Here is a 15119-nt window from a genome sequence, read left to right as displayed (position 1 = left end):
GGATGGCTATAACAAAAAACAGGTAACAACAAGTGCTCGCAAAATGTGGAGACAGTGGATCCTTCATACATTCCCAGGTAATAGAAAATGAAAATGGTGCAGCCACTTGGGAAAAGTGTTTGGCAGTTCCTCAAGATGTTAAAGAGTTAGCATATGATTCAGCAATTCCATTCTAGGTATATAGCCAAAAGAACAGAAAACACATGTTCACACACAAAACTGGTATATCAACATTCACAAGCAGCTGCAACAACACAGATGCCTATCAACTGTATAAAGCAATATAAATGAATGAATACAATAAGAGGAACTAATACATATCACAACACATGAAAACATTATGCTGGGTTAAAGTCAAACAAGAACAAAAATTTATGTGAAATATTCAGAATAGGTATATCCAGAGAAAGGAGACGAGTGGCTACCAATGACAAAAGGGAAGAAGAAGAGATGGGAAGGACACCTAATGAGTACAGAGTTTGTCGTTTGTTTGTTTGTTTGTTTTTGAGACAGGGTCTAACTCTATTGCCCAGACTGGAGTGCAGTGGCACGATCTTGGCTCACTCTCACTGCAACCTCAGCAGTGAGCTCCCAGGCTCAGGTGATTTTCCCACCTTAGCCTCCCAAGTAGCTGGGTGTACAGGCATGCACAACCATGTCTCTTTCTTTTATATTAATACACATTTTTAGATGTTTTAGGTCTACACAGAAATGAACATAACAAGAATCCCCATACATCCCCTCCTCACTCCCAGCCCAGTTCCTCTATTAACATCTTGCATTAGCATGGTACATTTGTTACAATTAATGAGTCAATGCTGATAAATGATAGTTCCTATTAGTGTTTTATGAGTTTTAACAATGTATAAGTATTCACCACTTCAGTAACATACAGAATAATTTCACTGTGCTCCAACTATTCATCCTTCCCTGTGCTCCAACTATTCCTCCCTCCCTGCTCCAAACTCCAGGTAACTGACTGTTTTACTGTCTGCATAGTTTTTTTCGGGGGGGGGGGGAGGGGGCGGGGGTTTTTTTCAGATGGAGTTTCAATCTTGTTGCCCAGGCTAGAGAGTGCAGTGGCGCAATCCCAGCTCACTGCAACCTCCACCTTCCAGGTTCAAGCAATTCTCCTGCCTCAGCCTCCTGAGAAGCTGGGATTACAGGCATGCACCACCTACGCCTGGCTAATTTTGTATTTTTGTTTTTATTTTTTTTTTTTAGTAGAGATGGGATTTCACCATGTTGGTCAGGCTGGTCTTGAACTCCTGACCTCAAGTGATTCACCTGCCTCAGCCTCCCAAAGTGCTGAGATTACAGGCATGAGCCATCGCACCCGGTCGTCTGCATAGCTTTGCCTTTTCCAAAATGTCATATAGTTGGAATCCTACAGTATGCAGATTTTTCAAATTGGCTTCTTTCACTTGGCAATATACATTTAAGGTTCCTCAATGTCTTTTCACAGCCTGATTACTCACTAATTTAGGGTTTAAGAATTAATGAAAACGTTCTAAAATTTAGTTGTGATGATGGCTGCTGAGCTCTATGAACATACTAAAAAAAAAAATTTTTTTTTTAAATCACTGAATTATACACGTTAAAAGGGTGACTTCTAGTTGGGTGCAGTGGCTCACGCCTGTAGTCCCAACACATCATGAAGCTAAGGCTTGAGCCCAGGAGTTCAAGACCAGCCTGGACAACACAGCAAAACCCCATCTCTACAAAACATACAAGAAATTAGCCAGGCATGGTGGTGCACACCTGTAGTCTCAGCTACCCAGGAAGCTGAGGCAGGAGGATCACCTGGGCCTGGGAGGTCGAAGCTACAGTGAGCCATGATCAACCCATTGCACTCCAGCCTGGGCAATAGGTATCCTTTCTCCAAAAAAAAGGGAAAAGGGGGTAACTTTATTAAATTACATCTCAATAAAAAAGAATAGTAGGCTGGGTGCGGTGGCTCATGCCTGTAAACTCAGCACTTCGGGAGGCCGAGGTGGTTGGATCACCTCAAGTCGGGAGTTTGAGACCAGCCTGACCAACATGGAGAAAGCCCGTCTCTACCAAAAATACAAAATTAGCCAGGCGTGGTGGTGCATGCCTGTAATCCCAGCTATTTGGGAGGCTGAGGCAGGAGAATCACTTGAACCTGGAAGGCAGAGGTTGCAGTGAGCCGAGATCAGGACATCGCACTCCAGCCTGGACAAAAAGAGTGAAACTCCGTCTCAAAAAAAAAAAAAAAGAATAGTAAAGTATAGAATGCACCCACCAGAGCATGCAAAACTTAAGGACTGCTAACATCAATACCGGTGAGATGTGTAGCAACCAGAGATCTTACATGTTAGAAGTTTAAAATGTTTTACTTCTAATAGAAAAAAAAGCTGAAGAGTCACTGTCCATCAATAACAACAAACCTACAATGGCACAGTAGTTAGCAATACAGAAGAACAACAAATGGCATGTGAAACAAACAAATGAATCTCAATTTTATGCTGACTAAAAAATGCCTTACACAAAAAACTACATACTACATGATTCCACTTACAAGAAGTTACAGAATTGGCAAACTTAATCTAGGGACTGAAAAATACAAAAAGCACATCAGTGGTTATGGAAGCCTGAGGAAACATTCCAACATAATGGTCTATTTCATAATAAAGGCATTAGTTACAAAGATATATGTGTATGGTGAAACTCAGCAAATGAGCACTTAAAACCTGAGTATGTCATACAAAAATATATCCAAAAAACAATGAATTCTGGTTAATATGCAAACCTTAGTATTTGGGGAGAAGTCTACATTTACAGATGTCCGCAATTTAAGTTTCTGCAAGAAGTATACAGATGCAATTTACTTTGAGATGTGCTAAAAACAAAATTGAGGCCAGGCCACGCAGTGGCTCACACCTGTAATCCCAGCACTTTGGGAGACTGAGGCGGGCGGATCACCTGAGGCTGGGAGTTCAAGACCAGCCTGACCAACATGGAGAAACAACATCTCTACAAAAAATACAAAATTAGCTGGGTGTGGTGGTGCATGCCTGTAACCCCAGCTACTTGGGAAGCTGAGGCAGGAGAATCACTTGAACCCGGGAGGCGGAGGTTAAGGTGAGCTGAAATCATGCCATTGCACTCCAGCCTGGGCAACCAAGAGCAAAACTCCGTCTCAAAAAATAATAATAATAAAAAAATTAAAAATTGATGGCTTTATAGATGAACAAATATATAATAAAACAAGTACAGTAAATGTTACCAGTAGACTCTAAGTGGTGGGATGAGGACATTTACTGTAAAATTCTTCCAACTTTGTTGCATGTCTGAAACTATCCGAAATCAAAATTGTGAAAAGCAAAGGAAAAGATTGTTAAGAAGATAGCAACAGCGGTAGGAGTTTGTTTGTTTTGTTTGTTTTTTTGAGATGGAGTCTCATTCTGTCACCCAGGCTGGAGTGCAGTGGCACGATCTCAGCTCACTGCTACCTCCGCTCCCAGGTTCAAGCAATTCTCCCACCTCAGCCTCCCGAGTAGCTGGGACTACAAGTGCACGCCACCAAGCCCAGGTAATTTTTTTTTTTTTTTTTTTGTATTTTTTTGAGACGGAGTCTCGCTCTGTCATCCAGGCTGGAGTGCAGTGGCAGTATCTCGGCTCACTGCAGCCTCCACCTCCCGGGTCCAAGCAATTCTCCTGCCTCAGCCTCCCGAGTAGTTGGGATTACAGGCACCCACCACTACACCCGGCTAATTTTTGTATTTTTAGTAGAGATGGGGTTTCACCATATTGGCCAGACTGGTCTCAAACTCCTGAACTCAGGTGATCCACCCACCTCAGCCTCCCAAAATGCTGGGATTACAGGCGTGAGCCACCATGCCTGGACAGTAGAGGTTTTTTGATAGTTTCTTTTTAAAAAGTTTTATTGCAATATAATTTACATGCTATAGAATTCACCCATTTAAAGTATATAATTCCCGTCCAGGTGAGGTGGCTCACACCTGTAATCCTAGGACTTTGGGAGTCTGAGGAGGGTGGCCGAGCTCAGGAATCTGAGACCAGCCTGAGCAATATGGCAAAATCCTGTCTCTACAAAAAAATACAAAAATTAGCCAGACATGTCGGTGAACACCTATACTCCCATCTACTCGGGGGTCTGAGGTGGGAGGATCTCTAGAACCTGAGAGAGTGAGGCTGCAGTGAGCTGAGATAGTACCACTGCACTCCAGACTGCATGACAACGTGAGAACTTGTTTCAAAAAGAAATAAATTTAAAAAATTAAAAAGATAAAAATAAAGTATGTAATTATTGACATTTGGGCATGAGGTTTTGGTACAAAAATATTTTTAAAGTATACAGTTCAGTGACTTCATATATACAGAGTTGTGCAAGCATCACCACAATTAATTTTAAAACATTTTCAGTCTAAAAAAGAATATTTTCATCACCCTTAACTGTTACTTTCCTCAACTCCCACAGCCCTAGGCAACCACTAAATCTACTTTCTGTCTCTATAGATTTGCCAATTCGGGGCATTTCATATAAATAGAATCATATAAAATGTGGCCTTTTGTGACCTCTTTCAGCAGCGTGAACTTTTGAAGGTTCACCCATGTTTTAGTACGTATCTGTATTACATATTTTTCAAGTACCAAAAATATCCCATTGTATGAACATAGCATGTTTTATTTATCCACTTCATCAGTTGATGAACATTTGGGTTGTTTCCACTTTTTGTCTGAGTAGTGCAATGAATATTCACATATGAGTTTTTCTGTGGACATGTGTTTCCATTTCTCTTGAATATGTATCTAGAAATACAACTGCTGAATAATGTGATAATTTGACGCGGATTTTTTTGGTTTTGTTTTTGAGAGGCTTTCCCTCTGTCACCCAGGCTGGAGCGCAGTGGCACAATCATGGTTCACAGCAGCCTCCATCTCCTGGGCTTAAACAATCCTGCAACAAAACTAGGTAATGAAATATGCCCACAAACCTCAAAATACATATAGGCAGAGACAAACCACCCACAACTACAATTCCTGCTTATTATCAGCTCTGTACAAAATAAACAGAAGGAAACAAAAGGGTATATAATTGACCTGAAAACTCTAGAATAACCTAACTCAGAGGGCCAAATTGAAAACAGCAGCTGAAATCAGCAGGGGTTTGGCATGCTCCAAAACAAGTATAAAAGGTCCTAAAATAAGGTATCCAGGAACCACAGCAAACTGGGCCCTACCTAAAGTTGTCTTCAAAGAAAAAAGAACTCACTGAAGAAAAACTACTGATTAAAAAATCCAAACTAAGCAGAACAACACAGTAAACACAAAAGAAGAGGGAGGGAAAACATCTCAGAAAGTTAAGCCACATTTTTAAAATATTTCACAAAAACAAAAGAGGGACTCACACTTATAATCCCTGCACTTTGAGAGGCAGAGGCGGGTGGATGACTCGAGGTCAGCAGTTCAAGACCAGCATGGCCAACATGGCGAAACCCCATCTCTACTAAAAATACGAAAATTAGCTGGGCGTGGTGGCCCACACCTGTAATTCCAGCTACTGAGGAGGCTGAGGCATGAGAATCATTTAAACCTGGGAGGTGGAGGTTGAAGCAAGCCAAGATCATACCACTGCACTCCAGCCTGGGTGACCTACTGAGACTCTGTCTCAAAAAAAAAAGAACAGACAAATCTGTAGAGACAGAAAACATATTGGTAATTGCCTAGGGTATGGAGGGAAATGGAGAGTAAATGCTAATGGGTACAAGGTTTCTTTTTGGGGTGATAAAAACATTCTAGAATTAAATAGTGGTCACAGTTGCACAACCCTGGAATTGTACACTTTAAAATAGTAAGGTTTTATGGTATGTGAATTATATCTCAATAAAAGTGATACAGGAAATGAAAGAACAAATCAGAATTAGAAAGACCTAGAACAGAATTAGAAGTATAAGAATAAATGTCAGAAATGAAAACTAAACAGTACACAAGAGAAATGCCATGAAGGACTGGACCAAAAATGGCAAATACAAAAAAAAGGCAAACTAAAAAAAAAAAAAAAAATATGTAAGATAGGCAAGGAAGATCCAACATAATTATGTAGGAATTCCCAAAAGAGAAAACCACAGCACTACAACAGAATACTAGAAAATATAATTCAAGAAAACTGAAGAAATTTTAATTAAACTTAAATTTGTAATGTCAAACTATATAATGAAAAGGCACACTGCATACCTGGAAAAAAACTGATGCAAAATAACCAACATCAAAACATAGTGTAGTAAAATTATTGTTTTTTGTTTTTTGTTTTTTGTTTTTTGTTTTGAGACAGGGTCTCACTCTCATCACCCTGGCTGGAGTGCAATGTGGTGTGATCATGGTTCGCTGCAGCCTCGACTTACTAAGCTCAGGTGATCCTCCCACCTCCGCCTCCCGAGTAGCCGGGACTACAAGCGACCACCACCACATCAAGCTACTTTTTTGTATTTTTAGTAGAGACGAGGTTTTGCCATGTTGCCCAGGCTGGTCTCGAACTCCTGAGCTCAAGCCATCCGCCCACCTCGACGTCCCAAAGTGCTAGGATTACAGGTGTGAGCCACCACACCCAAATGGACTTTCAAGAAAAAAAAAATCAAAAACATTTGGGCATCTAAGCAAAAAGAACAAGTGACAAATATCTAAAAACTATGCTGTCACACTTTGACAGCAATGTTATACACCAAAAGAAAATAGATTGTTACTGCATTTAAGATCCTCAACAAGGAAAGAAAAGCTAAGAATGTTCTATCCAGCTAAAGTGACTTTTAAGTATAAACATGGCAAACTGTCATCAACATGCAAGAACTTAAGGAACACTATTCACACGTGCTATCCCTTAGGAATCTGCAGGAGAATGCACTTCCAACCATCAAAACGATGAATTAACACAAAGCTACTAGTAATCTACCAAAATAATCCAAAAAATTGAAAATAAGTGTTGACAAAGACGTGGAGAAACTGAAACCCAGTAGGGCGCTGCTGGGGTAATCACTGAGAAATATAGTTTGGAGATTCCTCAAAAAGTTAAACATAGAATTGCTGTATAAGCCAGCAATTCCACTCCTAGGTATATAAGCAAAAGACCTGAAAACAAGTACTTGTTCACAAATGTCCATAGCACTATTCACAATAGCTAAAAAGTAGAAACCCAAATGTCCATCAGCAAACGAATGGATGAATAAAATATGGTATATCCATACAAGAAAATAATATCTGCCCAAAAAAACAAATTAAGTACTGATACAGAATGTGGATGAACCTCAAAAACATTACACTGAGAAGTCAGAACGAAAGAAGCCAGACGCGTATTACATGATTCCACTTATAGGAAATATCCAGAATAGATAAATCCACAGAAACAGAAAACAAGCTGTTGATCACCAGGGACCAGAGGTAAGGGGAAACAGGAAATAATCACCTACTGGGTATGAAGTTTTATTCTGGGGTGATGAAAATGTTTTTCCATTACATAGAGGTGGCCAATGCACAACCCTGTGAATGTACTAAATTCCAGTGAATTGTTTACTTTAAAATGCTTAATTTTATGATACTTGAATTTCACCTCAAGTTTTTTTTAAGTGAAGAAACCATTAATTAAAAGAAATATAATGTCAAATAATCTGGTTTCATCGATTTAAACAAAGGTGAATGTTAAAGACTAAATGAAAGGGGCCAGGCACAGTATCTCGTGCCTGTAACCCCAGCACTTTGGGAGGCTAAGGCAGGCAGATCACTTGAGTCCAGGAGTTCAAGACCAGCCTGGGCAACATGGTGACACCCAGTCTCTACAAAAAATACAAAAATTAGCCAGGCGTGGTGGCATGTGCTTGTAGTCCCAGCTACTCAGGAGACTGAGGCAGGAGGATCACTTGAGCCCAGGAAACAGAGGGTGCAATGAGCCAAGATCACACCACTACACTCCAGCCTAGGTGACAGAGTAAGATCCTGTCTCAAAAAAATAACAACAACAATAATCACACTAAATGAAGGCTATAAAATAGAACATATAAGAGCTACATATTCTGATGATGTAAATACAGTACAACTTTTTTTTTTTTTTTTTTGGAGACAGTGTCTCACTTTGTTGTCCAAGCTAGAGTACAGTGGCACGATCTCAGCTCACTGCAACCTTCGTCTCCCAAGTTCAAGCGATTCTCCTGCCTCAGCCTCCCGAGTAGCTGGGATTACAGGCGCCTGCCATCACACCCAGCTAGTTTTTGTATTTTTAGTAGAGAAAGAGTTTCACCACGTTGGCTAGGCTGGTCTCTAACTCCTAACCTCAAGTGATCCGCCTTCCTCCCAAAGTGCTGGGATTACAGGAGTGAGCCACCATGCCCCATCACAGTACAACTATTTTTTTTTTTTTCTTTTGAGACGGAGTCTCACTGTCGCCCAGGCTGGAGTGCAGTGGTGCGATCACAGCTCACTGCAAGCTACACCTCCCAGGTTCACACCATTCTCCTGCCTCAGCCTCCCCAGCAGCTGGGACTACAGGCACCCGCCACCACACCCGGCTAATTTTTTGTATTTTTAGTAGAGACAGGGTTTCACCATGTTAGCCAGGATGGTATCAATCTCCTGACCTCGTGATCCGCCTGCCTCTGCCTCCCAAAGTGCTGGGATTACAGGCGTGAGCCACCGTACCAGGCCACAACTATTTTCAAACAACAGCACACAGGCAAATTCAGTTTTTAAAAAATTTAAACTACTTAGTAAGTATCTACTTAGCTCTTACAAACACGTAACATTTCACTAACAATTTCTTAAACATATTGGCTTACCTCCAGACTTCATGGAACACACATACACACACACAAGACTGCTGCTTAACAAAAACGAAAGCCATCTCTTCCAAGTAGAGGGAGAGGTGACTAAAAATTTGGATACAAAGCAACAATAAACACCATTTCAATTTTTTTACGGATAGCTCGGGCCTATGTCTCCAAATACACCATCAGTCTTGCCTGAATTCTACCAGTAGAGTTCACAGCCAAAAGAACATCTTACTCCCATCATCCAAGCAACTGAACCAGGCAACAATAACACTCTGGGTGTTTCTGAGGATAACCTTGAAATGTCAATTACCCAGAATTCTTGCAGCACTATACAAAAAGAGCTGTCACCCTCAAGTGAACCCGAATATTTCAAAAAGAAAAATTTCAGGCTAGGCACGGTGGCTCACACCTGTAATCCTCATACTTTGGGAGGCTGAGGTGGGTGGATCACCTGAGGTCAGGAGTTTGAGACCAGCCTGGCCAACATGGCGAAACACCATCCCTACTAAAAATACAAAAATTAGCTGGGCGTGGTGGCAGGCACCTATAACCCCAGCTACTCAGGAGGCTGAGGCAGGAGAATCGCTTGAACCTGGGGGCGGAGGCTGCAGTGAGTTGAGATTGTGCCACTTTACTCCAGCCTGGGCAAAACAGCAAAAACCTCCATCTCAAAAAAAAATTACAATTTCTTAATCACTGGGTAAATTAAATTCAATTTAATTCTGCATTACAGCCCTTTGCCCTGATTTTTTGGAAACTGAAATCTCGTGTATAACAAATGCATATGTAAAGAACTACCAACATGTTGGAATATTCAATTAATCAGAACAAAAACATTAGTCTACATTATTAGAATAACCAGACCCAACTTTACATAAAAAGCAGGGTCCTGAATGGCTTCTAATTTTTAAAATAGAACCAAAATTATCATATAACCCCCATGATGATTTTAACAATTAGCCAATTAAAGGTTAATATATGTGGAGAAAACTCACTCTTCACTTTAACATCGAAATAGTAATATACTTACCTATTCATAGTTCCAGATACATCAACATCATTCATAAAACATTCAATGCTCAAAGGGAGATCTGAAGCATTTGCACTCATCAATTTCTTGAGTTTCTCACACTCCTGAGAGAGTCGTAATAATGCACGGATTTTGGACTTGATGTCTAGCTTGTATTTCTTCCCAAATTCTTCACAGAAGTGATTTACTAACACTTCATCAAATTTTCTACCTCCCAATGTCGTGTCAAATGCAGTGGCCAGAACCTTAAGGAAAAAATGAGAATTAATCTAACAATTAACCAATCGATTTTGAAACAGATGATATATATTTACCTGGTAAGTTGTTTATCTAAAAAAAAGAGAGAGGGTTACATTAAGGTTAAAACAAAGCAATGTATACATCATTTAATCCTTATTACCCCACACTGTAAAAATAGGCACTATAATCCCCAATTTACAGATAATGCTACAGACCTAGACAGATGAGATAAACTGCAGTTCACAAAGCTACTAAGTGGTAGAAGTGGAATTCAAAGCCAAATCTCCTTAATTCCAAAGTCCATGCCCTCCCCACTACACCAGTCTGACAACCAATAGCAGTTACATGTCCAAGGTAAAATATACTAACATGTCATGTACATACTTCTAGTCTACTCACTATCACAAAACTGAGTAATACCAAAGGCTCAACTCTCGGCAGTTTACTACCAAAGGATTCCTTAAAGCCTTAGCTCACAGCAATGTGTTTCTATTTAACCTGGAAGTCTAATTAGCCTGGGTTACCCGTTTTCAAATCTCTAACAGATTAGAAGCAAACTAGATCTAATTAGATTCAGTAATAGAAGTTAGGCTAAATAAGTGATGACATCCTTATGAAGGAATAAAACCAGTAAAAACAATCTCTTCAAAGAATGCTAAACGTCATGGGGGAAATTTTCTTAGTATGTTAACTTAAAAAAACACAGGACACAGAGCTAAATATAGTGACTCCAATTCTGTTTTCTTAGAAAATTAGAATGAAATACATCAAGTTGTTAAGAATGGTAAGATTGTAAGTAACTTTTCTTTTTTTTTTTTTCTTTTTTTTGAGACAGGGTCTCACTCTGTTGCCCAGGCTGGAGTGCAGTGGCACGATCTCAGCTCACTGTAGCCTCGACCATCCAGGCTCAAGCAATCCTGCCACCCCAGCAACCCAAGTAGCTAGGACTACAGGCACACATCACCACATCCAGCTAATTTTTGTATTTTCTTTGTAGAGACGGGGTTTCGCCATGTTGCCCAGGCTGTTCTCAAACTCCGGGCTCAAGCAATCCCCCCACCTCAGCCTCCAGAGTAGCTAGGACTACAGGCACACCACCACACCCAGCTAACTTTTGTAGAGACAGGGTTTTACCATGTTGCCCAGACTTGTCTTTACACATAAATGTTTTCCAATTTGGGGAGATTTTTGTAATGAATATTTTTATAGTTTAAAAGTACTCAAAAGGATTGGAAAACTGACAGGTGACAGGTAACACTGAAGGACAATTTAGAAAAACAGAAGCAGATGGCTACTAATACACATCATTCTGATCCAAAGCCAGGCTAAATTATAACCAGAGTCTTCTGTTTAAAAAGATGAAAGCATAGCATAGATCTTAGAAATTCTATTAGTGATTAAAGTTTAAACACTGAGAATTACATTTGGTCCACCATTTACAGCTGTCAAAAAGCAAAATCACAAATCTCTCATTTCCCAATTATCTAAAAGATTCGCTTTCTTTTTATTTAAAAACAAAACCACCTAGAAACAATATAAAACCAGAAAATAAAGTGGAAACGTCTATTTTTCAAAGAAACGAGACCATAACAAATGAAGTCTCAAAATGCCTCCAAAATTACCAAATATTTAGTTTGGGGTAATCCCTCTCCACCAATCTCCAATGGGTACAAGGCAGTCAATTCAGACCTTGGCACCAAGAATTTTAATATACAATTCAAATAATTAAAGCAAACACTTGAGAAATCCTTGGTTCTTCGCCAAATTCTAGATAAAATCATCTAGACAGAGAATTTTATACCCTACTGTGGAACTAGCATAAACCAGCAAACTCAACTATGACAGAGATCACCCTCTGGCCCCTCCTTGCCTTCTATACTTCTGTGTGTACAAAACTGCTTAAACTTTAGGCTTTCTAGAAATCTATAATTCCTAGTCCAGTTTGTTTTGGCATCCAAAAGAAACCCCTTTTCCAGAACACTCAAAACCTCATGAGCAAGAGTACAGAGCACCTGTACCACCCTCTCAATCCCCAGTGTAAAATTCACCAAGGACCTACATGTTAAAAAATCCTGCTGGGTGCCGTGGCTCACGCCTGTAATCCCAGCACTTTGGGAGGCTGAGGCAGGTGGATCACCTCAGGTCGGGAGTTCGAGACCAGCCTGACCAACATGGATAAACCCCGTCTCTACTAAAAATACAAAATTAGCCGGGCGTGGTGGCACATGCCCGTAATCCCAGCTACTAGGGAGGCTGAGGCAGGAGAATCGCTTGAACCTGGGAGGTGGAGGTTGCGGTGAGCCAAGATCGCGCCATTGCACTCCAGCCTGGGCAACAACAGCGAAACTCTATCTCCAGAAAAAAAAAAAAGAGAAAAAAAAGAAAGAAAAGAAAAAAAATCCTCTCAATAACCCTGTAAGGTATGCATTGTTTCTCCCATATTGTAGATGAGAAAAAATCATTGTCTCTCAAAATTTCATAATTACCATACTACTAACACAGTCTTCTGGAAAAAAAATATATACTTACTTTCAGTTTTCCTCTATTAAATGCACATACAGAAACTTGATAAGCAGAGTGGCCCATGTCTACAAAAACTACATTTCTTGGTTTCTCTTCTAAGGCAGGAAGATCCTGCTTATAGATTCCATATGCAAGAGCAACTACAGAAGAAAAAACACAAAAATTAAACATAATAACATCTAGGTAAATAAAATTCATTTAAGCAGGAAAAAAGAGGTTTTACATACAACGAATGCAACTACATGTGTTATGTTTTAGAAATCAAATTCTTTAAAAGCACTGTATAATTTATTCAAGAAAAAGATTATCTTCCAAGAGTTAAATACTGATATTCACTTAGACTTCCTTACAGTTGCCAATGGACTTTGGCATAATTTTCTCCAAGCCATTTCCCCCATTTTCCAAATATATTTTCCTGGATCTTTTCTACCCCTATGCTATGTTAACATCCCCACATGTTCTGTCCATGAGATGCTGCTTAATGTCCCATTCCTCTGACTCTACCAGTCCACAAGTCTAAGAGAAGACCAGTCTTTAACCCAAAGCACTGCTCCACACGCTAAGTGTGCTCCTTCCCCAAGAAGCATGTGTTTAAATACCAAAATGCATGCTATAAAGGTACACAAAAAGCACTGGTCAGATTAATTCTTCACAAGTGACACAGTATCCAAAAACACCATGACCCCAGTGGTAAGCAAGAGCAGCAGTGCTGAAACCAAAATAAAAAGCAAGAAACCCCAGGGTTTTAAAATTTCACAACCTTCAAGATTAACCAAGTCAAAAAAATAATCAACGGTCCTCCTTACCTGCAGTGGTTTCATTCATTAATCGCAAGCAATTGAGACCAGCAATCTGTGTTGCATCCATCACTGATCGTCTTTCTGCATCAGTATAGAAACAAGGAACCTACAAAAAAAAAAAAAAATGCTTACTGTATTATAGATTCTAATTTTAGTCAGTAAAATCCAGGAACACCATCAAATACCTACAGCAATTTATTCTGTATATGATCAAGAAAATATTTCAAACTAGTAGAGAAAAGTTAGAATATTTAGTAAGCAGTGTTAGGATAAACAAACAGCCGTACCATTACCTTACATATACTCATTACATGGCAGACCAAAATACCAACAGCTAAAGTAGTGACTGCAGAGAAGAGTTAATATAAAGGCCAGAAACTGCTATCCTTAGAAAACGCCTGCTTGCATGTTGGTCCATGCCTGGCATCTAGGACCTTGATTTGCAACAGTTCACTAAATCAATAGAAAAAATTTCTCTAAATGATTAAGAGTGGTTCACTGTACCTAAACTGTTTATATAAACATGCAGCTTGTGCTGACTACCGGCTTTCCTTCTGGGAGTTGGAATTTTGGTTCATGCTAGGTATAGGGTACCAATGTGACTGACCCCTGATGAAAACCATGGACTAGCCAGGCGTGGTGGCTCACTCCTGTAATCCCAGCACTTTGGGGGGCCGTGGTGGGTGGATCACCTGATGTCAGGGGTTTGAGACCAGCCTGGCCAACATGGTGAAACCCCATCTCTACAAAAAATACAAAAAAAAACAATAATAAACCACTAGCTGGGTGTGGTGGCACATGCCTGTAATCCCAGCTACTCCAAAGGCTGAGGCTTGAACCTGGGAGGTGGAAGCTGCAGTGAGCCAAGATCATGCCACTGCACTCCCAGCTGGGAAACAAGAGCAAAACTCAGTCTCCAAAAAAAAAAAACAAAACAAAACAAAACAAAAAAAACCCTGGACCAGGCTAGGCAGAACTCCTGTGGTAGAGGACATTTCACCCGTATTGTTACAACCTGTTGCTGGAGTTAAGCACATGCTGACTCTGGGAAGCTTGTGCCTGGTTTCCTCCAGACTCTGCCTCATGTGCCTTTTCCCTTTGTTGATTTTGCTTTGTATCCCTTCACTACAATAAATCTTAGCATGAGAATAGCTATATGGTAGGGCCCGTGAACCCTCCTAAGCAAATTACCAAAACTCAGGTGTGATCTTGAGGCCCCACCCAAACATGACTCAACACTATCACCTTTTAACTTGATACCCAAAAGTGGAAAACACTTAGGCATTCCAATAATTTACATAAATTTTACTCCCACACAGAGTGTTATGCAGGATCAAAGCTAGGGGCACTAGATGGAGGAATGGAAACAAATCTGGGAGACCAATGGAAGAGCTGAGGAAAGGTAGGAAACATCTAAGAAATACAGGATCTGGTGTATCAGCCACTGGGGAATCAAGGTCACTGAATCTGAGCTTTTTAAAGGAACACAGAATTTTCATTCTTCTATAAAGAACAAAGCCCATCCCCAGAATGGTGTACACAACTATAATCCAATTCTTTCTGACAAGTGTCAATTCTACTTTACAATAACCAAGGACCAAGGAATCCGCCAGGCAACAGACTCTGGGGTGAAAAAGCCACCTAACAGTCCTTGCTTTGCCAATCAATGCACCAACATTAAGACAAAAGAGGCCATGAAACTAAAGTATCAGGTAACAATTGCAG

The 15119-nt window shown here is 40.2% G+C and overlaps 1 protein-coding gene across 1 annotated transcript in view; it reads right to left on the bottom strand.

Moving 5' to 3' along the window:
* HSPA4 (heat shock protein family A (Hsp70) member 4) overlaps positions 1–15119 on the bottom strand; it is a 56481-nt gene that overhangs the window by 17719 nt on the left and 23643 nt on the right. Inside the window, exons 5-7 of the mRNA XM_019027990.4 lie at positions 13401–13500; positions 12601–12734; positions 9832–10076 (exon numbers count right to left, since the gene is read on the bottom strand). Of these exons, the coding sequence (XP_018883535.2) occupies positions 9832–10076; positions 12601–12734; positions 13401–13500 (479 nt within the window). The remainder of the gene's footprint in view (positions 1–9831; positions 10077–12600; positions 12735–13400; positions 13501–15119) is intronic.

The sequence above is a fragment of the Gorilla gorilla genome, chromosome 4 (genome assembly GCF_029281585.2).
Source record: "Gorilla gorilla gorilla isolate KB3781 chromosome 4, NHGRI_mGorGor1-v2.1_pri, whole genome shotgun sequence".
Classification (NCBI taxonomy): Eukaryota; Metazoa; Chordata; class Mammalia; order Primates; family Hominidae; genus Gorilla; species Gorilla gorilla.
This window is presented reverse-complemented; position numbering and strand designations above follow the sequence as displayed.